Genomic DNA, 26,013 nt, shown 5'->3' with positions numbered 1-26,013 from the left:
AAGTGAACATACCGTCTCGCGTTCTGTCTCTTCAAGTTCACATTATATTGCATATCTTGCCATGCTACTACATGTCTTTTGTAGTTATCATTCTTCATACCTATGGAATATTCTGTCTGGTGAGTGGACCATAACTTAGGCTACCAATTATGTTCAATTATTTTTATTCAAGGCTATAATGAACATCCTCAAGTGTATGGCCTTTTTTATTTTTCTTCTCTTGAATTATTTTCTTAAGATAAGTTTCCAGGAATGACGTTGTTGGGCCAGAGTAGGAACATTTAAAAATACCTCTTGATGTATACTCCTAGGTTGCTCCCCAAAAATGTTGTGCCAGGTCATAATGTCAACAGCAAAAGCTTTAAGGTTAAAAACAAGTTTCGTATAATACATGTCCTTCCCATCCAGAAATATGGCATAGATTTCTCTTGTGTTCATCTACTTCCCCTTTTCTAAATATAACAACTTTGTGGTTTTCTTCATATAGGTCACATATATCTCTTGTAACCTCTACCAGCATCGCCAAACCTCAAGTATTTGTGCGGCCTTTTAAAAATTGCTAATTTAATAGGTATAAGTTGAATACATCCCTCCAGCACACCCTTGTCAACTTCCGCAAAGTGCCAAATGTTATGATAAGTGCTGCGAATGTAGAGACGAATTGAGCACAGCCCTTGACTTCAAAGAGCTCGCTCTAACATGAAGATAGAGATAATTATGTAAATTAAAGTGGGCTCTTGTGGTTCAAAATTTAGCTTTTCAACTAGAAAGCACTGGTGAATCAGATGCATTTAGAACCTGCCCCATGAAGATTCATTCTTTTATTTAACACATATCCATTGGGGGCCAGCGATGGGGCAGGCATTGCAGTGGGTGTGGAACAGGGAAGCAACAGCCCCTCTGCTCTTAGAGCGTAGACTTAGGTCATCGCTATTAGAATAGTTGGGGCTCAAAGAGGGGAGGATAGATTTGAAGCCCTGCTGGGAAGGGAGCTACCCTAGTGGCAGTACTGGGTTCTGAGAAAAGCCAGGGTGTCTGGACCTCTGCAAAAGGAGGATGTTCATTGGATACATTGACACACATACACACACCTACACACACGCGTGCACACACACATGCACAGTCTGCATACTTGATTTGCAGTGGTTCCTAAAGGGGTTGGCTGCTGCCGAACATGGGTGAGTGAAAGAAGAGAGGTGGGGTCCATGGGAGTAGGGTCTGGAGAGACTGGTTTGTACCCATGGCTGGAAGCATGCCCCTGTTGGAGCAAGAGGTATGAAAGTGGTGTCAGGATTTCCATTACAGGACCCTGGACAGAGGCTCCAGTCCTGGCCTTTCTCTAGCTGGCCTGGGTCCAGTCCTGCCCAGCAAGGACATGGGGCATTTGCTATTTGTAACCCCCGTGTAACAACTGTCTGTCCTGACGTGTGGCTGCGAGAGTATCGTGTTGGTATTTTCCTTTCCAATTTGAAGGATCTTTCTATTTGATACACATATCTTCCCAATCTCTAGCTTTCTTTTTTCTTTCTTTTTGTTTTGCTATTTTACATTGTACAGTTCTTTTACATTTTTATATAGACAAATCTCTTGATATTTGTGATTTCTTTTCAAAGCTGACAAAGTTATCATTCTGCCACAGATCTAACAAACAGCTTGTTGTATTTTTAGTTATTTGTCAGTAATTTGATTTTTTTAAAAACATAATTTGTTAATCCATCTGGAGTTTATTTAGATGAATGCATGATATTGTCCAAACTATTACACAGTTTTCCAACACGATTTATTAAGTAATTCATTTCCCTTTTGATTTGAGGGAAATGAATTGTTCTATCACATTCTGAATCCTCAAATGTAGTTAAGTCTATTTCTTGACTCACCACTTTGTTCTGCTGCTAATTTCTATCTTAGCACCGGTGTTGAATAATTTTAATTGTTGTTTTATAATATGTTCTAATATCTGGCAGAGCTGGAAACTACTCCTTCCTCCCTTAATTATTTTCTCTTTCAGAATATTCATTGTTATTCTCATCTGTTTGCTCTTCAAGATTAATTTTAGAATCATTTTGTCATAGTAAAAAAAAATCCTATTGGGATTTTGTATGTGTGCTCCTATTAAACTATAAATTAACTTGAGGAAAATAGGCATTTTTATACTACACAGCCTTCCCATCTAGAAACATGGTGTGTCACTCTCTTTGTTCATCTACTTTCATTTTTCTAAATATAACAGCTTTGTGGTTTTCTTCACATAGGTCACATACGTCGCTTGCTAGCTGTATTTTTAAACAGGCAGGTGCTTTTTCACTCCTCTCCCACCTCGACTGCAATGCCCTGTGCACACCTGAAGCATGTCCCGTTTTCCCTCCTCTCTGTGGCTGAATCCTGGCGTTCCCCCTAAATATATAATCCCAGATTTTCCAGGACAAGTGCAATTTCAAGCATCCTTTCCTTTATCCCAGAAAATATGATCACAATAGCTAGAGTCCTTGGAAATTGCCTCTTTCAAATGTTCAGAACCAGAACTGGGATCAGCTGAGGTTTGAAGACGTCAGCCTCGGTGTGAGGGATAATATTCCTGGGAACTGCTTGTGATTGGGGCAGGGGCTGTGATCACAAGGGCGGTGTGAACTTCCTCCACTGATGTAATGTTCTCCTCATTTCTCTGGGCTGCCTTAAAGGTCCCATGAACACACACGTGGCCCCGGGAGAGAAGCAGGGAACCTGGGGGTTGCTTTGGTCCAAGTTTGTCAATTTCAGGTCCATTCCTGGAAATTGAAAACCAGCGTGTGTAGTTCTGGACCCCCTTCCTCTGCTACCCAGGCCCCCAGCACCTGGACCCTGAAGACGTGTGGCCTCACTGTGCTAGTGATGAGCAGAGCTGGGGGCGCCTGCTCTGTAGAAGGACCCCAGTAATCCAAAGGGATCAGTTCCTTGAGCAGAAAGTCCTGATGATGGCAAGAGCTGGGAAGCATCTCTATCTGCTCCTGCAGTGGGGAATGGGCACCGCAGTCATGGCTGCGAAGCGTACCAGGACCACAGGGGCAGCCTGGGAAAGGTAACCCAGAGTCGAGGGAGGCCGAGGCTCAGAGAACTAACCCTGAATGAAAGGATGGCTCACATAGGGGCCGGCCAGCACTTCCAATCAGAATATCCAAGGAAGTAGAGTCAACACTTGTCCTACCAGGCCAGTGTGGGTCCTGCATCGCTTGTTACCCTTATTCTTCAATAGGCAGGTACTTGATGGGTGAAGGTGGCTTCTGGGTTGGATCAGGTCCTCACCCAGGGGAACAGGGTCTACTGTGCAGGGTATCCCAGCCCCAGCAAGAGGCTGCAGTTTCATTAAGAGCTTTACTCACAGCAGGGACTGCAGAGGAAACCAAGAACCAGAACAGAAGCCCAGTCCCTGAGCTGGGGCACACGTGGTGGGGCAGAGGTGGCAGGTGGGGAGGCTCCTGAAACTCTGTGGGCCTGTGGGTGTGCTGGGCTCCTCAGAAGCCCACCAAATGCTGCTTGTATGAAACCAGACTCACATCTCAGCCCACTGGTTTGAGGGGACGGGACTTCCCCATGACTGTCAGGCGTGGCTGGGCTGGGCTCAGGATCTGGCTGTAAGAAGTGAGTCTGTGGAATGAAAGTGTTCAGTGTACCTGGGTAGGGTCTCATCAGGCAAAGACTGGATGTGAAGGGATGGCTCACAAAGGAGGCTACCAGCACATGAAGGAAGCAGAGTCAACGCTCTTCCTACCACGCCAGTGTGGGTCACAAACAGCACTTGTTACCTTTATTTTTAAATTGATACATTATGGGGGAAGGAGGTATCTTTGATGGCCCCGCCCAATACAAAATAGACCCAACCCAGCTAATCGTGAGAATCACTCATAGGCTTTTTAAAATACAGAATCGTGGTCTCATCCCCAGAAATTCTGATGCAGCAGGTCTGGGCTGGGGCCCAGGAATGATTGTTCTAAAGCCTTCCTAAGTGATCTAGATCAGATTAGTGAACCCCACTAATGGGGAGTACCTACTGTGTGCCCATGGCTTGCAGGGGTGTTTGGGATCATTCCTGGGGGGCTTGGTCCCCTGACAAGATGGCAGCCTCTTCAGGCATGGGGCTAGGATGTACATGGTCATATATGTTGTGGTCATATGTTGTTACTATGAGGCTGGCCAGGCTGAGGCTGCCATAACTCAGGTGGTTACGATGGTGGTGGCCTTCTGGGGTCCAAAGAACATTGACCTCAGTATTGATATCCTAGTGAGGCATGGGATGCAAAGTTCAGTACTGTGACATTACAACTCGATGTTGCGATTGCCTGCCTTTCGTTTCTCCGAATGCAGCAAAATGTGGAGGGGAGGGGCTGCTATACACCCGACAGTCGGAAAAGGGAACTGGGAAAGGGATGGGCATAATTTTAACATGGTTCTTGTCTGCCAAGAGCTCATGGTCTAGTGAGTGTGACAAGCACATACTTTTATTATGAAGCAATCTTTGAATTACTGCAATTTATAGATGTGGCCACAAAATGCTACCCGTAGGTAAGGAAGAAAAATTTATTCCAGTTGGAAGATTCTCAAAAGATTTCTTGGAGGATCATGGGCAAAATTTCAGCCCAGTCCAACCCAGGGGAATATCCAGAACCAAACCGCAAAAACAGTCCGAAGGCCATATTCCTACAGCTAGGAGTCCTGGTCCAAGGTATCTGGGGAACCACAGCCACCTGGGTGGCCTGGGGGCTGGAAAGACTGACCAAGCTTTAGGGGTCTTACCCTGGGCTGTGACCTCTGCTTGAGGGCCGCTGGGGAATGGGTATACCTACCATTCTCACTTCAGCTTTCAGCTTTGGAATCAGAGCAAACAGGTTCTTTTCCCTTTATAAAATTTTCAAAGTTATGTGTATGCCAAGTGCATTCCCCATGCCGCAGCACAGACCGTGCCTTCTCCATGGTGCTCTGCGATGTCTGCTAAGAGAGCTATGGGGGTGACACAGCCTCTCTAGTCAGGGTCTGTGTTCACAGCTGCTGGCTCCGGGGCTGGGGCTCAAAGCTCTCTCATACCCTCCCCCGTCCTGTGAGCCTCTGGACGAACCTGTCATCTCACGTGGCCAGAAGTACATCCCCATCAGTACTGGGTGTTGTGGGTGTGCTCAGGCTCTGTGGTTCCTGGGGAAGGCACTGCTCGCCTTTTCTAGGGGTTGGCTTTCAAGGAGAGCCTTGGGCTACCTCTCTTGGGGGAACAAAGACCCTTCCTCCAGTCCTATGTACAAAGGCAGTCTGGGGGGGTCTCAGGAGATGGGCTGAGTACAGGACTGCTCCCCTCGGCTACCTGGTTAACTCCCATCTTGCTCAGGGAGTCAGGTCAAGCTCCTGGTCTTGAAGGTAGCTCTCTCAGGCTAACTGTAAACTCCCCTGGATCATCGTGGATTCCCCTGGAAGGAAATCCAAACATACTCCCTTACGGTCCAGGGGAACAGCCACTAAGTGTTCTTGTCCTGTCTGCAGTGGCTGGTGTTCTGCGGTCATGACTGGGCTTAGGGTGGCCAGGACCATGGATAGCACTAGAATGCCTGAGTGAAGAGGCTCTGCTGAGACAGCCTCAGAGGAGATGGTAGGGCTCTCCGAGGGGTCCCAGAAGCACCTTCTGAGCTTTTGGGAATGTAATCTACACCCTTTCTTGAATTCCCCTGGCCAATAGGAAGTCTTGGGTTCTCGGGCTACATCATGCCCACATACTTTTCTCACCAGCTAATACCTGTGTCTGGCTGATGAAGTTAATTAAGAACAGTTGAAGCCAACCCCAGCAGAGGGCACAGAGGTCCACTGAGGTCTGCCCTGTGGCGAGGAGAGTCCCCACAAGTATCACTCAGAGATCCTGGGGGCTGGGCCCAGGCAGCTGTAGGACCTCACAGCAGTGAGAAGCGCTTTTGAGAAGCCTTTGCTTGGCACATGGAAAGACCGGTCATCAGGGCACCCATTACCCACCCCACAGGGCACAACTCCTCAGAATCCCAGACAGAACTCAAGTCTGACAGAATAGCCAACACTCAAGTGTCAAGCTGTTCAGCTCCAGGCACCTCCGTGCGGCTGACAGAATACATCTCCTTTCCTAAGTCGGTCTTCCCAGAGAAGATGACACACAGAGTCTTAGCAGCCAAGCATTCATTCCCACAAAGGGGGAGTTTTGTCAGAATCCTCTGGGTTTGGAGTTATCTGCTCATCCACCGAGAAGAGGTACTGAGGACCAGAGTGCAAACCTTTCGATCTGGAGTCTTGCTTGGTTGAGGAATGGGCTACGCTGGGGAGGGGTGAGGAGACCCCGCTCTGGCTGCCTCCTCAGGCTGGTTGAGACTTGGGGACATGCCGAGCAGAGGCCTGGGTGGAGACGTGGCCTCCAGCAGCAGCACTGAGACATGCCTCTCATTGCAAGTTCAACAAAGGTTGAATGTATAACGCCCGCGTGTCCAGGCACGGGGCTACACCCCATGCCTTCAGAAGCTTCAGCACAATGAATCGTCACAACGAAGGTGTGATTTAGAAGTTATCAGTCTAATATTTCTGCATGTGGAAGTAGAAAGCAAGGTACAGAATGCTTACCCCCACCTCCCCGCTCAAAATAGCAGGCAGACCCAAATTTTCCAGGATTCACATCTGCTCCAGCTTTGGGGTGGTGGCTTGGTTTAGCTACATATACTTTCCAAAGAATTCATAGCCTGTTTTCAAGGTAAAAGCCGAGCCCCAGGAGTGTGGACTCAGTTCCTTCCCAGGAGTGGAGAGCAGGGATTTTTCTTCATGCTTTGTTCCATAAGGGACCAAAACTGTCCTTCGAGCTGGTGGCACGAGATCTTCAGCCAGCAGCTATGGAGTACATAAGACCCCAGCTCAGAGCCTGGCCTGGGCAAGGACTTCTGAGGAGGTCTGAAGAGGGTCTAAAGCCTAGGGTAAGCGCCAGGAGTGGTTTGGGTGGGCATTATTCCAGAGGTGTGGCAAAAGTCAATCATGACCGCAGGGTAATTCCAGGCAGCGGGTAATTCTCAGAGGTTGGCCTTTGCTGATAAGCAGTCATTTTATACCAAGAACCTAGCAAGCCTCTAAGGGGGTACAAGGATCAGGGTCCAATTGCAGGAGACAAGAATTTAGCAATTGTTAGGCCCCTCCCAGTGAGCTTTGATTTAAGATTCCATTCCAGAAGGGGATTGGATTGCGAATGAGGAACTTGAGGCAGAAGCTACTTTCTCAGGATAAAGGATACTTTTGTGGAAGGGAAATAAAAAGACCACATGTGGAGTGACCATACATCCATACTTGCTTGGGACCCTCCCTGTTTACATCTTTTGTCCTAAGGTAATTATTAGTGGTACCATCTTTCATTCTCAAAAGTGTCCGAATTTGGGCATTATATTATGTGGCCTCCCCAACCATGACCCAACAAACATTATGCCAAGAAATGCATTGAGCCACAGTTGAGTGCTTTGGATGCTGAGGGTGATCTCTGAGCCAAAGATCTAAGAGGTGCTGTACTGGACCCCTTCCTCCCTCTCCCCTCATCCCGTGCCCCTCTCCACTTGCTTACTTTTCCCAGACACACTGGCCCTCTTTCAGACCTTCAGATACGCTAAGCTTTCCTACCTCAGTGCCTTTGACTTGAGGTTCACCATGTTGGAATGTTCCTCAGGAGGCTGGATCCTTCTCATCACCCCTAAAGCTGTCACCTCCCCAGAGAGGCCTTCTCTAACTACCCTATCCAAAGAGCTATCCTTCACTTTCTAATTTCTCCATATCCCATTTCATAAATATTAGTCAACTTTTGCTGTGGCATCAACAGTGCAAAAATCTCAATGAATTGCAACAACAAATATTTATTTCTTACTTGCATCCCATGAGGGCTGTAGGTCAGTTGCAGCTCTGCAGGGCTCAGGGGAGCTCTACATAGCCTCTTATTCTAGATGTGCCTGCTTGGACATGCCTATGCCGTGTCCACTCACCTTCCATGGGGTAAAGCAAGTCACAAGGCCAAGCGCAAAGTCAGTGGGGTGGTCAGGAGGGCTCTGCCTAAAAGGAAGCAAGGCAAGGGCAGGGCGGGAAGGAATGATTGTGAATAAATAATACACTCTAGCACAATAAGCTATGCTTATGTTATTTGTTGATTGTCTGGTGCCCTCCTAGACTGTAAATTTCCTGAGGGCAAAACAGTATATGTCTTGTTCACTATTGTATCTACGGTGCCAATCAGATAACAAATTTTTAGTAAGTACTGGTTTCCTATTTTTGTTATAGTTATTACTGATCATATTAGTGTTGGAGTTATTAGGTAGACAAAGCCAACATGGTAGGGATAGGAGAGCCTCTGGTTTGGAAGACACTTGGCAACCCGGAGCCTACTAATGCAGGATTTCGTTCTTCAGCTCTCAGGCTGGTGGGGTTATAGCCAAGGGTGGCTTGGGTACTGCCTTAGTCCATTCGGGCTACTATAATAAAATGCCACAGACTGGGTAGCTTATAAACGACAGAAATGTATTGCTCACAATTCTGGAGGCTAGAAGTCTGAGTTCAGGGTGCCAGCCTTGTTGGTAAAGGTCCTCTTCCAGGTCGCAGTCTTCTCCTTGTATCCTCACATGGCAGGAGGGGAGCAGATCTCTCTGGAGCCTCTTTTATAAAGCACTGATCTCATTCATGAGGGCTCCACCCTCATTATTTAAGTAGCTCCCGAAGGCCCCACCTACTAATACCATCACCTTTGGGCATTAGGATTTCAACATATGAATTTGGGGGAACGCAAACATTCAGACCTCAGCAGGCACTGAGTGGGATGAGCCTGGTGTACAGACTCTATGGCTGCAGCTAGGAAGGATAAATGGAGGGGGGACACACAGCACTCTAGAGAAATGATGCATAACAGTTTTCCAGATGGAAAGGAGAGAACATTCTAGAAAGAGAAAATAGCCAGAGCAAGACCTGGGGTTAGCCTTGCACATTTGTAGGGCTGCAGTAATCTAATACAGCTGGAATGTCAGGGAGAGTTGGGAGGTGGAAAAATAAAAGAGTTTGGCAAGGGCCTTCAGTCTTTGAGGGTCTTTTTATACCCTTTTGAGAAGTTTAGGCTTTATCTTCTGTGCAACAGGGGGTCTTTATTTAAAGAGTTCCAAGCAAAGATGAAATATCATGAGAATTTGTGATTTACAAAATTCATTCTGGAGCCAATAGGTAGGATGGATTCAAAAGGAATGAGATTTAAAGACAGAAAACCAGATAGGCTATTGCAGTAGGAAGAGAGCCTTCACTTAACAGGGTGTGATGGGGATGTGACAAGTACAAGAGACACTGAAGAGATAGAATCAGCAGAAGTTAGTTACAGACTGGATTTGGGAGCAAGGGAAAAGAAGTTGATATATTTTGCTTAGGCAACTGGGTATTGTCATTCATGGAGATAAGGAATGAAGGAGGCTTAGGAAAATAGATAAAGAGATCAATTTTGGACATGCATTCAGGGTGCTGGTGGGATCTCCAGTAGAGATGTACATCAGACAGTTACATACCATGTCTGAATGTGTGGGAGGGTCTGGGCTACCAGTATCATTTAGGAGGCAAGGGCATAAGGAAGAGTGGTGGGGAGCGGGAAGGGGCCAAGGGAGAGACCATAACTGGGTGACGGCAGAGCTGAATCATTCCCTGATGCCAGCGAGTGTTCCAGATGCAAGATTCTAGGAGAACCAGTTTTCGGAAAAAAGACTAGGAGTTCAGTTTTGGCCATATTTCATTTAATTTGCTCTGATAAAATCCAGACTCCTCCTGAGTCTAAAAGATCTTTGCCATCCTCTCCAACTCATGTCATGTTCCTAGCTCCATGGTTCACCTTGCTCCTGCGCTATTGGCCTCCCTTCTGTCCCTCACATACACCAAGCTCGCTCCCACCTCAGGACCTTTGCACTTGCAGTTCCCTCCACCTGGAGTGATCTTCCCTTAGGACAGCTGGCCACGTCTCAGAAGACGCCTCCTCAGATGGGCCATCACTGACCGCCTTATTGAAAGCAAGCACCCCCCCCCCCATTCACTCTTTTCCCTTCACTCTGTCTTATGTTCTTTGCCACCTATTAGAATGTAAACTTCATGCCAGCTGAGGACTTGCTCATCTGTCTGGTTGCTTGCCTCCCATATCTAGATTAGTGTTTGTCGCACAGCAGATGCTCTGTTAGTACGCCAGCTAGGTGGAGACATTCTAAGGCCATGCAAAGGGGCCTGCACAGGAGACAGAAAGGAAGCGTTTCAGGAATGGGGGAGGGCTCAGCTCTGTCGAATGCCCTGCTCACCTAACGCAGGGGGCCTGCGCTTTTGCCTGCCTGCGAGGTGGGGACGGAACAAAACAAAGAAACACAAAAACTTGACACAATTCATGGCTTTTCAATCAAATTACATCAAATATGAATTGAAGAGGACATGTTCCACGCTCAGGAAATATGTGGACAGCGTCATCCGTTTATGCCTGATGCTCCTTTTGGAATGTGTATGAGTTTCTAGAAGGCATCCTCAGTTCTCCTCAAAGAGAACCCAGCATTAACTTAATCTTGTTTATGATAAGGATGAGCCCGGCTGGGTGACCAGTTTCAGCCTCATGCATGTGACTTTGAAAACCTCGCCCAGCTTCCTCAGGCCCAAGGAGGTTAAATAATAACTCTCACCAGCTCCAGTGCCAGGGATGTTGAAATACCTCAGATGAAAACTACTGTACCCTGAGCTTCTGAGCAGAAAGAGGTGAAAGGAATTCATTAGTGGCTTTGTAAAGCCTCTGGCTCCAGCTCAGTTCTAGCATTCATCAGCAGAGCTACCTCAGTTTACTGGTTCAGAGATGCACAGTGAAGCAAGAACAATCTGATTGGGCCTCTCCTGCTTGGGTGAGCACTGCTGGAGGAAATCGCCCAACCAGGCAAATTGGTGCTGCTACAAATTCAAGGTCACCAGTCTCAATCAAGCCTGCCACAGTGCCCAGCATCCATCTGTGTTTCTTAAGTCAGTCTGTTCTCCTCTTCCCCATGGAAGCTATGCCAAGCATTCTCCACTCCACCCCCCCCCCTCATCCTGGGAACAGCCCCCCTCCTCACCTTACCCTGGAGAATGACCTTGTCTCCCACCTGGCAGACGACGTCCTCAACTTCCAAATTCCAAAGACACCAAGCCTGCATTTCATCACCATCCCCATCCTTCCTCTCACCTTCCCACCTTTAGTACCAGAGATGCTCACTCCTCTCTCCCATCAAAAACCAATCCCCCTGTAGCTTATGCATCCCATTTTGGCTTTAGATCAGGTACCTTCAAACACCTTTAAACTAACAGTAAGAAATGCAGTGCAGCACACACTCACACACACACTCACACGTGACTGAAACAGATTCACAAACAGTACTTACCTTTATGCCTATAATGCACTCAGTTATTTCCCATTCTCTTCCCTTTGTTTTTGTTTTTTTTCTTTTATTTTAGCATCCAGCCCATGACCCACCACGTTGCTTTCACGAAGAGTCACTGTTTCAAAAATTTTCCTATAGATTCCCCCTCGCCTCCCACCTTCTCAGGAATCTGTGCCTCATGTAATTCATCCTCTTTCTTCTGTCTCAGCCTCTCCCTTCTGCCACGTCCTTCCCGTCGCCATTTAAATTTCCCCAGGTCCCTCTTCTTTTAAAAGTAAAACTCTTTCTTCACACCTCCCACATCCTGCCTGTTCTTGAATACTCTCCTTCGCATCCAGACTCCTTTGACGGGATGTCTTTCCTTGCTGTGACCACTCCTCACTTCCCAGTCCCTTGTCACCCCATCCTTTCTGACCTCTGTGTCCACCACACCTGGAAACTGCTCTCACCGAGGTCACCAATGAGCCTCCTGTTGCTAAAACCCAATGGGTTTTACCCAGATGCTCCACTCTATTTCCGGACAGATAGCCCTTCCCTCCTTCTGGAAACCACTCTCTTGTTTTTCCTCCTACCTTCATGGGCTTTGTCTCCATCTACCCTGCCAGCTTCTCTCCATCCTCTTGCAAAGTTCCATGCTGTCTGTTTTTTCTTTGCCAACTTGATAGCCCTACTGTTTGAAGTTTTTGTTTTCTTATAATATTGTACATTTCCCCAATCTTTATTGACCAACTTTATTCACTTGTTAGTTGCCTCTTAATTACCTTAGCCCATACTTCTATTTTGAGTGTTTATCTTTTTGTGGAATTGTAGTTCTTCATATGTTAAACATAGTAAATATTTAATTGTAATATCTTGCAAATATTTCCTTTTCATTTGGTCCTTACTATTTACCTTTTATGGTGATATTTGAAATCCAAAAGTTTTTCATTTCTGTAACTTAAAATACTGTTTCCTTTATGATTCTAACCTTAGTATAATGCTAAGTCCTTCCCCACCTCTGAGATTATACAAATATTCCTTATATTTTCTTCTAGTACTTCTATGGTATACTGAGTGAAATGTGGATCTAATTTTTCCATTCCGGATCCAAATGGTAGCCATTTGTCCAAGCATCCCTTATTGATCAATCAACCTTTACCCTGCTAATTTAAAAATCCCCCTTCATCATATATTACATTTTTGGATGTCTGTATCCTTTTCTGAACTTTCTTTTTTGGTTCCATTGAACTCTCCTTTGAAGTTGATACATTACAGATTTTATTATTGCAGCTTTATAATATGTTTTAATATCTGAGTTGATAAACCTCCCTGCCACTGGAAGAAAATCAGTATTGTGGTTGAGAGCTTGGGCTTTGGAACCAGCTTGACTGGGTTCATATCCCAGCCCCATCACTTACATGCCTGTGACTGTGGGTGGGTTACTTGAACACCCGGACTCAGCATCTGCATCTGTAAAATGGGGATAATAATAGTATCCACCTCAGAGTGCTGCTGTGAGGGTTGATGGGTTAAGACACATGACGTCTTGCAATGCCAGCTAGCACCTCATATGCTGTTTTTCCTTGTCTCTCTCAACAGATCGATCTTATAGTTGTTTTAAGCTCCAGAAGAAAAAATCAGTGTGGGCCTTGTCTGGAATTACATTAAATTTTGCCTGGAATTACGTTAAATTTATACAATGATTTGAAGATAATTGTTATCTTAACAATATGAACTCATCATCCAGGAAAAAAGTTTGTCTCTCATTTTTCAATTTTCTTTTCTGCCTATCAATAAAGTTTTGTTGATTTTATTATATAGGTCATGTTTGCTTATTGTTTTAGGGCTGAATTTGATTTGGTAGCACTTTACAAATAAGATTTTTTTACACTGTGGGTGTATTGATGTGTGAGTAGATGAGTATGAATATGTGTATCATACATACTATCTTATGGGAATGTTTGTATCAAGATTAATTAAATAGCATAGCTACTATAGCTTGCTTAAAATTTAAAAGCTCTGGCCCTAAAAATACCTATTCGCTAAATGTTTTCCAGTCTTCTCAGGTTTTTCTCTTCACACAATTTTTGTAATTAAAATTTCCTGGGAAATTCTCCATTTTGTGAATATTTCAATTTTATTAGTATGTTACACATACTATTCTTTTATATCTGGCTTGTCTCCTTAATTTTATTATCCTGTCTCTATGTATATATCTTCCCTCTTTACTTCTTGGGTAGACCAATGAGAAGTTTCTCTTTTGCTGGTCTCTTCAGTTAACTTTTTCTGCTTTTATCTTTATTAAGTTTATTCTCCCTTTTCTCCTTAATTTTCTTTAGTTATTCTCTTTGTCACTTTCTTAGTTTAAATGCTCATTTCACTTATTTCTTTTTTATTTAATAATGAATAAGGCTATTAATTTTCCCTCAAATACAGCTTTGGCCTAGTATCATCATCGTTATTGTAAGTAGTCTGTACTGACAGCCTTTGTTTCCTCTTTGAACTCAAGAACTTATTTAGGAAAGGGTTTTATAACTTTTGGGGTGATTAGGGGTTTTTCCTCATTCTTTTATTGTTTTTTTAACATCTTTATTGGACTATAATTGCTTTACAATGTTGTGTTAGTTTCTGCTGTATAACAAAGTGAATCAGCTATATGTATACATATATCCCCATATCCCCTCCCTCTTGCACCTCCCTCCCACCCTCCCTATCCCACCCCTCTAGGTGGTCACAAAGCTCCGAGCTGATCTCCCTGTGCTATGCAGCTGCTTCCCACTAGCTATCTATTTTACATTTGGTAGTGTGTATATGTCAATGCTACTCTCTCACTTCGTCCCAGCTTGCCCTTCCCTGTCCCCATGTCCTCAGGTATATTCTCTATAGCTGCATCTTTATTCCTGTCCTGCCCCTATGTTCATCAGAACCAGTTTTTTTTAGATTCCACATATGTGTGTTAGCATACGGTATTTGTTCTCCTCTTTCTGACTTACTTAACTCTGTATGACAGACTCTAGGTCCATCCACCTCACTACAAATAACTCAGTTTCATTGCTTTTTATGGCTGAGTAATACTCCATTATACATATGTGCCACGTCTTCTTTATCCATTCATCTGTCGATGGACACTTAGGTTGCTTCCATGTCCTGGCCATTGTAAATAGAGCTGCAATGAACATTGTGGTACATGTCTCTTTTTGAATTATGTTTTTCTCAGGATATATGCCCAGTAGTAGGATTGCTGGGTCATATGGTAGTTCTATTTTTAGTTTTTTAAGGAACCTCCATACTGTTCTCCATAGTGATTGTATAAACTTACATTCCCACCAACAGTGCAAGAGGGTTCCCTTTCCTCCACACCCTCTCCAGCGTTTATTGTTTGTAGATTTTTTGATGATGGCCATTCTGACTGGTATGAAGTGATACCTTATTGTAGTTCTGATTTGCATTTCTCTAATGATTAGTGATGTTGAGCATCCTTTCATGTGTTTGTTGGCAATCTGTATATCTTCTTTGGAGAAATGTCTGTCTGGTCTTCTGCCCATTTTTGGATTGGATTGTTTGTTTTTTTGATATTGAGCTGCATGAACTGCTTGTAAATTTTGGAGATTAATCCATTGTCAGTTGCTTCATTTGCAAATATTTTCTCCCATTCTGAGGGTTGTCTTTTCGTCATGTTTATGGTTTCCTTTACTGTGCAAAAGCTTTTAAGTTTCATTAGGTCCCATTTGATTATTTTTGTTTTTATTTCCATTTCTCTAGGAGGTGGGTCAAAAAGGATCTTGCTGTGATTTATGTCATAGAGTGTTCTGCCTATGTTTTCGCCTAAGAGTTTTATAGTGTCCAACCTTACATTTAGGTCTTTAATCCATTTTGAGTTTACTTTTGTGTATGGTGTTAGGGAGTGTTCCTAATTTCATTCTTTTACATGTAGCTGTCCAGTTTTCCCAGCACCACTTATTGGAGAGGCTGTCTTTTCTCCACTGTATATTCTTGCCTCCTTTATCAAAAATAAGGTGGCCATATGCGCGTGGGTTTATCTCTGGGCTTTCTATCCTGTTCCATTGCTCTATATTTCTGTTTTTATGCCACTACCATACTGTCTTGATTACTGTAGTTTGTAGTATAGTCTGAAGTCAGGGCCTGATTCCTCCAGCTCCGTTTTTCTTTCTCAAGATTGCTTTGGCTATTCGGGGTCTTTTGTGTTTCCATACAAATTGTGAAATTTTTTGTTCTAGTTCTGTGAAAAATGCCATTGGTAGTTTGATAGGAATTGCTTTGAATCTGTAGATTGCTTTGGGTAGTATTCATTGTCATTTTCACAATGTTGATTCTTCCAATCCAAGAACATGGTATATCTCTCTATCTGTTTGTATCATCTTTAATATCTTTCATCAGTGTCTTATAGTTTTCTGCATACAGGTCTTTTGTCTCCTTAGGTAGGTTTACTCCTAGGTATTTTATTCTTTTTGTTGCAATGGTAAATGGGAGTGTTCCCTTAATTTCTCTTTCAGATTTTTCATCGTTAGTGTATAGGAATGCAAGAGATTTCTGTGCATTAATTTTGTATCCTGCTACTTTGCCAAATTCATTGATTAGCTCTAGTAGTTTTCTGGTAGCCTCTTTAGGATTCTCTATGTATAGTATCATGTCATCTGCAAACAGTGACAGCTTTACTTCTTCTTTTCCAATTTGGATTCCTTTTATTTCTTTTTCTTCTCTGATTGCTGTGACTAAAACTTCCAAAACTATGTTGAATAATAGTGGTGAGAGTCGACAACCTTGTCTTGTTCCTGATCTTTGAGGAAATGGTTTCAGTTTTTCACCATTGAGAATGATGTTGGCTGTGGGTTTGTCATATATGGTCTTTATTATGTTGAGGTAAGTTCCCTCTATGCCTACTTTCTGGAAGGTTTTTATCATAAATGGGTGTTGAATTTTGTTGAAAGCTTTCTCTGCATCTATTGAGATGATCATATGGTTTTTCTTCTTCAGTTTGTTAATATGGTTTATCACACTAATTGATTTGCATATATTGAAGAATCCTTGCATTCTTGGGATAAACCCCACTTGATCATGGTATATGATCCTTTTAATGTGGTGTTGGATTCTGTTTGCTAGTATTTTGTTGAGGATTTTTGCATCTATATTTATCAGTGATATTGGCCTCTAGTTTTCTTTCTTTGTGACATCTTTGTCTGGTTTTGGTATCAGGGTGATGGTGGCCTCGTAGAATGAGTTTGGGCGTGTTCCTTCCTCTGCTTTATTTTGGAAGAGTTTGAGAAGGATAGGTGTTAGCTTTCTCTAAATGTTTGATAGAATTCACCAGTGAAGCCATCTGGTCCTGGGCTTTTGTTTGTTGGAAGATTTTTAATCACAGTCTCATTTCAGTGCTTGTGATTGGTCTGTTTATATTTTCTATTTCTTCCTGGTTCAGTCTCAGAAGGTTGTGCGTTTCTAAGAATTTGTCCATTTCTTCCAGGTTGTCCATTTTATTGGCATACAGTTGCTTGTAGTAATCTCTAATGATCCTTTGTATTTCTGCAGTGTCGGTTGTTACTTCTCCATTTTCATTTCTAATTTTATGGATTTGAATCCTCTCCCTCTTTTTCTTGATGAGTCTGGCTAATGGTTTATCAATTTTGTCTATCTTCTCAAAGAACCAGCTTTTAGTTCTTGATCTTTGCTATTGTTTCCTTCATTTCTTTTTCATTTATTTCTGATCTGACCTCTATTATTTCTTTCCTTCTGCTAACTTTGGGGTTTTTCTGTTCTTTCTCTAATTGCTTTAGATGTAAGGTTAGATTTTTTATTTGAGATGTTTCTTTTTTCTTGCAGTAGGATTGTATTGCTATAAACTTCCCTTTTGGAACTGCTTTTGCTGCATCCCATTGGTTTTGGGTCATCATGTTTTCATTGTCATTTGTTTCTAGGTATTTTTTTATTTCCTCTTTGATTTCTTCAGTGATCTCTTGCTTATTTAGTAGTGTATTCTTTAGCCTCCATGTGTTTGTATTTCTTACAGTTTTTTTACTGTAATTGATATATAGTCTCATAGCATGTGTTCAGAAAAGATACTTGATACGATTTCAATTTTCTTAAATTTACCAAGGCTTGGTTTGTGACGCAAGATATGATCTATCCTGGAGAATGTTCCATGAGCACTTGAGAAAAAAGTGTATTCTGTTGGTTTTGGATGGAATGTCCTACAAATATCATTTAAGTCCATCTTGTTTAATGTGTCATTTAAAGCTTGTGTTTCCTTATTTATTTTCATTTTGGTTGATTTGTCCATTGGTGAAAGTGGGGTGTTAAAGTCCCCTACTATGATTGTGTTACTGTCGATTTTCCCTTTTATGGCTGTTAGCATTTGCCTTATGTATTGAGGTACTCCTATGTTGGGGGCATAAATATTTACAATTGCTATATCTTCTTCTTTGATTGATCCCTTGATCATTATGTAGTGTCCTTTGTTTCTTGTAATAGTCTTTATTTTAAAGTCTATTTTGTCTGATATGACAATTGCTACTCGAGCTTTCTTTTGATTTCCATTTGTATGGAATATCTTTTTCCATCCCCTCATTTTCAGTCTGTATGTGTCCCTAGGTCTGAAGTGGGTCTCTTGTAGACAGCATATATACAGGTCTTGTTTCTGTATCCATTCAGCCAGTCTGTGTCTTTTGGTGGGAGCATTTAATCCATTTACATTTAAGGTAATTATTGATATGTATGTTCCTATTACCGTTTTCTTAATTGTTTTGGGTTTGTTATTGTAGGTCTTTTCCTTCTCTTGTGTTTCCTGCCTAGAGAAGTTCCTTTAGCGTTTGTTGTAAAGCTGGTTTGGTGGTGCTGAATTCTCTTAGCTTTTGCTTGCCTGTAAAGGTTTTAATTTCTCTGTCAAATCTAAATGAGATCCTTGCTGGGTAGAGTAATCTTGGTTGTAGGTTTTTCCCTTTCATCACTCTAAATATGTCCTGCCACTCCCTTCTGTCTTGCAGAGTTTCTGCTGAAAGATCAGCTGTTAACCTTATGGGGGTTCCCTTGTATGTTATTTGTTTCTTTTCCCTTACTGCTTTTAGTATTTTTTCTTTGTATTTAATTTTTGATAGTTTGATTAATATGTGTCTTGGCCTGTTTCTCCTTGGATTTATCCTGTATGGGACTCTCTGCACTTCCTGGATTTGATTGTCTATTTCCTTTCCCATATTAGGGAAGTTTTCAACTATAATCTCTTCAGATGTTTTCTCAGTCCCTTTTTTTTTTTCTCTTCTTCTTCTGGTACCCCTATAATTTGAATGTTGGTGCATTTAATGTTGCCCCAGAGGTCTCTGAGACTGTCCTCAATTCTTTTCATTCTTTTCTCTTTATTGTGCTCTGTGGTAGTTATTTCCACTATTTTATCTTCCAGGTCACTTATCCATTCTTCTTCCTCAGTTATTCTGCTATTGATTCCTTCTAGAGAATTTTTAATTTCATTTATTGTGTTGTTCATCATTGTTTGTTTGCTCTTTAGTTTTTCTAGGTCCTGTTAAATGTTTCTTGTATTTTCTCCATTCTGTTTCCAAGATTTTGGATCATCTTGACTCTCATTACTCTGAAATCTTTTTCAGGTAGACTGGCTATTTCCTCTTCATTTGTTTGGTCTGGTGGGTTTTTACCTCGCTCCTTCATCTGCTGCATAGTTCTCTGTCTTCTCATTTTGTTTAACTTACTGTGTTTGGGGTCTCCTTTTCGCAGGCTGCAGGTTCGTAGTCATTCTTTTATTATTGCTTTGTAGTTTATTTGCACTGTGAATAGAAAATGTGTCCCAACAGTTTTTGCTTTGTAGAGGAGTTTATGGAGAATTCTTTGTAGCCCAATATAGGGTCCATTTCTGTAATATTCCAAGGGCATTTGTGAAGAAGGTGGTGTTCCTTGTTTGAAGGTTACAGAGTTTCATATAGCATATACACACTCATAGTATTTTACAGATTCACTTTATTTACTTTTGACTGCAGATTAGTATATTTTTCTCCAACCCTTACGTTTTTGGGGGTTTTTTAAATTTTATTTATTTATTTTTGGCTGCATTGGGTCTTCGTTGTTGCACATGGGCTTTCTTTAGTTGCGGTGAGCTGGGGCTACTCTTCGTTGCAGTGCACAGACTTCTCATTGTGGTGGTTTCTCTTGTTGCGGAGCACGGGCTCTAGGTGCATGGGCTTCAGTAGTTGTGCCTCACGGGCTCCAGAGCACAAGCTTAGTAGTTGTGGTGCGTGGGCTTAGTTGCTCTGCGGCATGTGGGATCTTCCTGGACCAGGGCTCAAACCCATGTCCCCTGCATTGGCAGGCGAATTCTTAACCACTGTGCTTAAATTAGTTTATTTTGTCTGTTTCAGCGCTTTGGGGCCAAATGTTTCATAACTGTCATATCTTCATTTTGGAATGTGCACGTCATCCATTTTTTAAATGTCATCTTTGGATTTGAGATTTTGTTTTGTCTCATTGGGTCCCTAGTAACTGAATTATCATTTTGAAAGCACTGAAACTAGCAGTGACAACACCTGAGGAAAAGATAGTAAAAGAGGATTTTTCAACAAAACTTTTATTTCTTACTCAAGGTCCTATTGAATAATAATCCAATATTATACACAGTAATGATACATCCATTTGGTAATGAGGTTTCCACCTTTATTATTTTTCAAAAGTCTGAACCATTTAAAGGCTTATCCAAGGTCAAGATCCATGAGCACAACGTGGTAACTGCTTCCAAAGGGAGAGGGTACCTCATCTTTCTCTTTTACCTGGGTGATTGATAGTGATGAGATCCAATCACAATACGTTTTGTTATCCTCATTTGGGACACTGAGAAGCAAATTCTATTCTCCAACAGAAACATTCTACTGTAATATGTAAACCTAATTTTCCAGAGTGAGAGAGATTAGACCTTTGTTGGACAATGCACACTCCCTTTTCCTGCCCTCATTGTAACAAGTCTGAATTATACCTTGGGATAGAAAACTGAGCTTTTCAGGGCCACATTTCTGTTCTATTAGTGTCAGTTTATCAGCGCCATCTCTTTCCAGGTGCAAGAGGAAATGTCTCTTGGTAGCAGTCCAGAGGACTCTTGGACTGAAAAAAAAGAATCATCAAGAGTCTGGTGTGATATTATAACATCCAAGGGTCTGATATTAGTATTAAAACTCCTTTTTTTGTGGTTTGCATTTGCCTTCGCCAGTAGTTCTCAAACCCTGGCTGCACATCAGGATCACCCGGAAGCTTTTAGAACCTCTGATGCCCTGGGTGCACTCCACCAAATAAACAGGAATCTTTGGGGCCTGGGCATTGGTAAATTGTAACACTCTTCTAATCTGAAGTCTGAGCTATCTTGGCCCATTTCCTTATTCTTGACTATTCTGAGTCACTTTAAGTTGTGTGTCTTTTCCCAAAATGAAAGTTATATTTTTCTAAGACAGATAAACCTGTATAAGTTTACTATCATAAATGATGTTTTGTCTTTTTCCCCCTTTTTTAGCATCTTACTTTACATTTCCCCTCTTTATGATTCCTTGTTGTTTCCTTTGAATCCATTTTTTTGCTAAATTGACTGCTTTGCTTTTTCCCCTTTGGTAATTTTGAAGATAAGATACTTTATAGTCTATTACTAATTACACTTAACATCTTTAAAGACACACTCTAACCTATATTTCTCTAATTAACCACAGAAACTATATAACAGAATTTCTTACAAAATGAGGAAATTAGCATATCTCCTTGCTTCAACTTTATACTTTACATCAGAATAATCTGCAATATTTTACCCTGGGGTTTGGGCAGGAGTGATATCTTTTATCTTCTCTTCCAACAAATATTTGTTACACTTGCAGTCTATTTTGTAACTATGTTTATAGCAATTATTTAGATTCTTTACTATATTGTTTATTTGCTTATCACCAATCTTTTTCATTTTTTATTAAGCATAACTTTCTCATACTTGAGTTCTGCATTTTGATTCATCTCTTGGTTGGGTTGAAAACATCTTCACGTATTTCTTTAGTGTCGTATGGATAATATACTTTTTGAGGTCTTTGATACTGGAAGCGGTTTCTGTTGTCTTTGCTCTTTAACAATTTGGCTGGCTCATACTCTTTTCTACTCTAAATTATTTAGGGACAGATCTGTACTGTGTCTAAGAGACATACATTGAGGATCACAGCAGAGTATTTTTTCCATGTTTCCAGAGCTAACACAGGTATCCTCCTATTTTTACAGACTTTGGTCAGTTCTTTTGGTTGGGGCTTGGAACGGGATGGGGATGTGAGGCACGCGTATCCATGTCACCATCTCTTCAGATGGTATCAACCATTAAATGCTCATTGAGTCATTCAGCAAATATTGATTGAGCACCAACAATGTACCAGGCATTGTGGGAGCCATAGGGATTCAGAGAAATCAAACAGACAAGATTTCTGCCCTTGTGGATTACATGTGTGTGTGCTGGGGAGAGGGAGGGACAGACCATAAACAAACAAGTGAACAAGGTAATTTTAGAGAGCGATAGGTAGAGCTGCCATATATAGCTGCTCAAAATGGTGCCCCTGGAGCTTTACAACATGGCAACTCTGGATAAAGGGTATAAAGAAAAAAACGTGACAGAGTGATGGAGTCGGGGTGGGGACTCAGGTGATGTTAATTAAATTCTCTGCAGCAAATCCATTTGTTCTCATGCTTTCAGTGCCTTTGAAATCGTAGAGCTTCTCTTTGTCTTTGGTCCACCTTGATGTTGTTCTGCTGGTAGACAGGCCATGTGGTTTTTCCCCTTCTGTCTTCAAGGTAGTGGTCTTTGTTGGTTTCAGATTCCTCATTATTTGTATTATGCTTCCAGCTGGACTACCACAAAGCCATAGATGGGATAGCTGTGTGGGGGCATCTGTGTCCAGCCTGGAACCTCCAGTTCAGGGCTGATATAATGCTTGGGGTTAACAGATGAATCTTTAACAGATTCTAAAAACACCCCCAAGGACTCCACTATTAGACTTAGTGAGCAGTACTGTTCTCATACTGGGAGATGGTGTTGCTGGGTGGCTAAGGGCTTGGCCCGTGGAGTCAGGTGGATTTGAATTTGCATGGATTTGCTTGGATTTGAACTCGCTGCTACCATCTACTGGCCGCGCAGCTCTGGCAAGCTACTTAATCTCTGTGTGCCGCAGTGTCTTCATCTTTAAATGGGGTTAATAACAGTACCTACCTCATGCCGTTATTGTGACAGTTAAATTGAGTAATTGATGAAAGTGCTTAGAACAGTGCCTGTACTTAGTAAACGCCCAATAATATACAATGGTAATTACTATTAACTATACCTTGTGTTGCCTAAAAGCTTTTTCATGTCCTTCTCTCCCCTTGACTCAAACTTTCAATACTTATAAAATACAGAGATTATAGGGATGAGACTGAATGTGTCCTCGAGACCAGGTTCACTTTGCTGAATTTGATGGGAGGGCTTTGAGTAGCAGGTTGAAAAAGTAATACCTAATGCAGAAAAGGGGAAGGTGCGTAGAGTCAGGCAGAGGAAAGAGACACTCAACGGAAGGAATCACCAATCCCTTTGTTTTGTGTTTTTTTTTTTTCTTTTGCAAACATGATTTTATTATTATTTTTCACCTTAGCTTCATTATAATTAATAAGTCAAATATTATACTTACTTTAATTTCAATATAATTAATACCAAACATCACTATAAATGTTATAAAGGCACTTAAATGTTTGTCCATATTCGTTTTTACCTTCTTTACACTTTTATATATTAAAAAATGTTTCAATGAGCCTATATCATTTTTGCAGTCAGAAAAATTAAATATTGCTTTCATTTTGAAAAAATATCACCCCCAAACCTTTTACTCTAATACAATTTTTATTTGGGGGCTCATGTCCAGTCTTTACCCATATATAAGTAAGTATTTAATAGCTATAATCCAAAGCATGCGTATAATTTTATGATGTACTGTTTTACTTTAAAATGTTTAACATTCTTCTTTCTACAGGGTCATATTTATCACTTTAATGATTGTGTTCAAACTGCACCACATTAAAGGCTATAATTTACCTCGCATTATTGGGCTGACATGTAGGTTGTTCACATTTTTTCCTCTGTAATAAAATTATGTCACTGTAAACATCTTTGTCCATGTGGCTCTTTTTCTTTTTAATTAATTCCTAGAGATTACTGAGTCAGAATATTTGAATAGTGTTGTGGCTGCTGATAAGAATGCATACACTCCCTTCCAAAAGGATTGTATCAACTTTACTGTGCAACTGGCAATATATACATATGAGTTTTCATGAAGCCACAACAGTATGGGTTGTTTTTTTTTTTTTTTTCTAGTGAAATGGACTGTGTTTTCATATTAATCCTATTTTCTCTCATATGAATCCGCTTTGGTCATCTTGGTGATGTTCTTATACAATTATAAAAGCTCTAATTCAATATTGATAGTTGCCCTTTGGCATATTTGTTGCAAAGTTTTTTTCATTCTGTTATTTTTCTTTTTAATTTTGGTTTAGTGTTTGTGTGTTTGTTTTTCCATTTATAGCACTTTGCTTTGCCTCAGCCTTGTTCCAGGGTCTGTTAGTTACTGGCATGGAAAGGGTTTAAAATAAAGATTTTCAGAAGAGTCGATCCTTGGAATGTATGCAGGGCCTCAAGATAAGATGCTGGTCACCTCTCTCCCCCAGTTTCTTCCAAAACTCTGGGCTCTGAAAGATGGTGCCTACCTAGCGCCTCCTTAGCATAGTTTTGTAGCTTCGAGGCTGGCAGAATCCCCAGGGGCACACCTATCATTTCCCCACTAAAAATGTTTAAAAGATAGAAATGGACTTGGAATATCTCCACTCTGGTTACCACCTGGGGGATCACCACCAGCTAAAAGGAGCCAGGCACTGGGTCTACATTTAAGCTTGAATGGTGGTTTTTCTCCCCAACGCAAGGGACCGAGAAGCATGCAGACCCTGCCTGGGGTGGGCTCACCGAAACGGAGAGAGGGCCAGGAGAGGACCAGCTCCACCTTGTCTGTGGCTTGCCAGAGGGACCCTTCCCAACACCACGTGTGGCATGGAACCCATCATGTCTCCCACCTAGAGCTCAGAGCCCAGCAGGTCCAGCCCAGCCCTCGTGTCACCCTTTCTCTCTGTTGCTCTTAGACTAAGAAACGCTCCCCCGCCAGCCCTCAGGGGCCCAGGCACAATACCAGGGGTGCTCACTGACCTCCATGGCTCTTCTCTTGCAGTTTCCTGCTTCTTCAACTTCACCAGCCCCTCTGGGGTCGTCCTGTCACCTAACTACCCAGAGGACTACAGCAACCACCTCCACTGCGTCTGGCTTATCCTCGCGCGGCCCGAGAGCCGCATCCACCTGGCCTTCAATGACATTGATGTGGAGCCTCAGTTTGACTTCCTGGTCATCAAGGATGGGGCCACGGCTGAGGCCCCAGTCCTGGGCACCTTCTCGGGAAACCAACTCCCCTCCTCCATCACAAGCAGCGGCCACATGGCCCGTCTTGAGTTCCAGACCGACCACTCCACGGGGAAGAGGGGCTTCAACATCACCTTTACTAGTGAGTCCAGCCTGTGTCCTCAGCTGACCGTCCCTCTGGGGATGTCCTGTGGAGGGGGCGTCAGCAGAGGAGTGTTGATGTGGGTGGGCACGTTCCAAAAGCCTTGCGGGGCTGCGGAGCCAGGCATGGGGATCCAGCATGAAGGGAAAAGCGGAAAGCGTTCTTTTCTGTGGCGTCACTCGCTTTTGGGCATTTATTTCCTATGAATGTGCCATATAATGTGAAAGGAGCCTGGGGCCCCATTTCTCCCTCCCACCCTCCCCCTCCTAGAAGGCCCAGCTAGAACCAGGAAGGGCCCAAGGGAGAGCAAGCCCTCCCCATCCTCTTCTAGCTACGGACGCCTCTCCGATGTGCTCCCCCAAGTCCTCGGACGCCTACTCACTGCCGACTTCATGTATCCCCCGTGGGGCTGCTCACGCTTTGCTTTGCCAGTTCCCACTCCCATAGGCAAATCAGAAACAGAAGTCTAGAGCAGTGTTTCTGTTTGGCTCTGAGACTCATTAGAGCCAACTCTCGGGGCATTTCCTCATGGCCCCTCTCAGGGCCACAGTCCCAAAGTTGTCACCTCCAGTTTTAACCCTTGGCCCCTTCTCTAGAAACAAACTGAAGCTCAGCTGTGATTATTGTCGTTTCTGTGTCTCGGGGGGTTGGGCGGGGCAGAAGCTTGGAGAGTAGAAACAGCAAGCGGCAAAGGTAGCAAGAGGTGCTGTTCAGGGCAGAACCAGCTACAGACCCAGTGAACTTGGCCAATGGCAAATCTTCAGAGAGGGCTGAGGCTGGGTCCGTCTGAGCAGATTAACTAGATCCTTTCCCAGAGGCCGCTTGTGAAATGCAAGTCCCCAATTCAAGCTCCGCCCCACGCACCCAGCACACACGCAGCGCTTATCCCTCTGGCACTTTCGGATAGAACTGATCTCCGCCCAGCCCCCCTCCCACCCTTGGCAGAGAGGTCTTGCTTCCTTGTCCCATCTGTCCCCAGGGTCTAGTTGAGCTGAAGACAATAAGTGCCAAACAGGGGTCATTGGGGACCCCAGATTCCAAGCTAAAGCCCT

At 42.8% G+C, this 26,013-nt stretch overlaps 1 protein-coding gene across 2 annotated transcripts in view; it reads left to right on the top strand.

Annotated features, from left to right (window-relative positions):
• Nucleotides 1-26,013, top strand: part of CSMD2 (CUB and Sushi multiple domains 2) — a 645,193-nt gene that overhangs the window by 377,853 nt on the left and 241,327 nt on the right. For both annotated transcript variants that reach the window (XM_068537861.1, XM_068537860.1), the window contains exon 14: nt 24,635-24,961. In XM_068537861.1, the coding sequence (XP_068393962.1) occupies nt 24,635-24,961 (327 nt within the window). The remainder of the gene's footprint in view (nt 1-24,634; nt 24,962-26,013) is intronic.

Source organism: Eschrichtius robustus, chromosome 3 (assembly GCF_028021215.1).
Source record: "Eschrichtius robustus isolate mEscRob2 chromosome 3, mEscRob2.pri, whole genome shotgun sequence".
Lineage (NCBI taxonomy): Eukaryota > Metazoa > Chordata > Mammalia > Artiodactyla > Eschrichtiidae > Eschrichtius > Eschrichtius robustus.
Note: the sequence above shows the minus strand (reverse complement) of the source record. Positions and strands in the feature narration are given on the sequence as shown.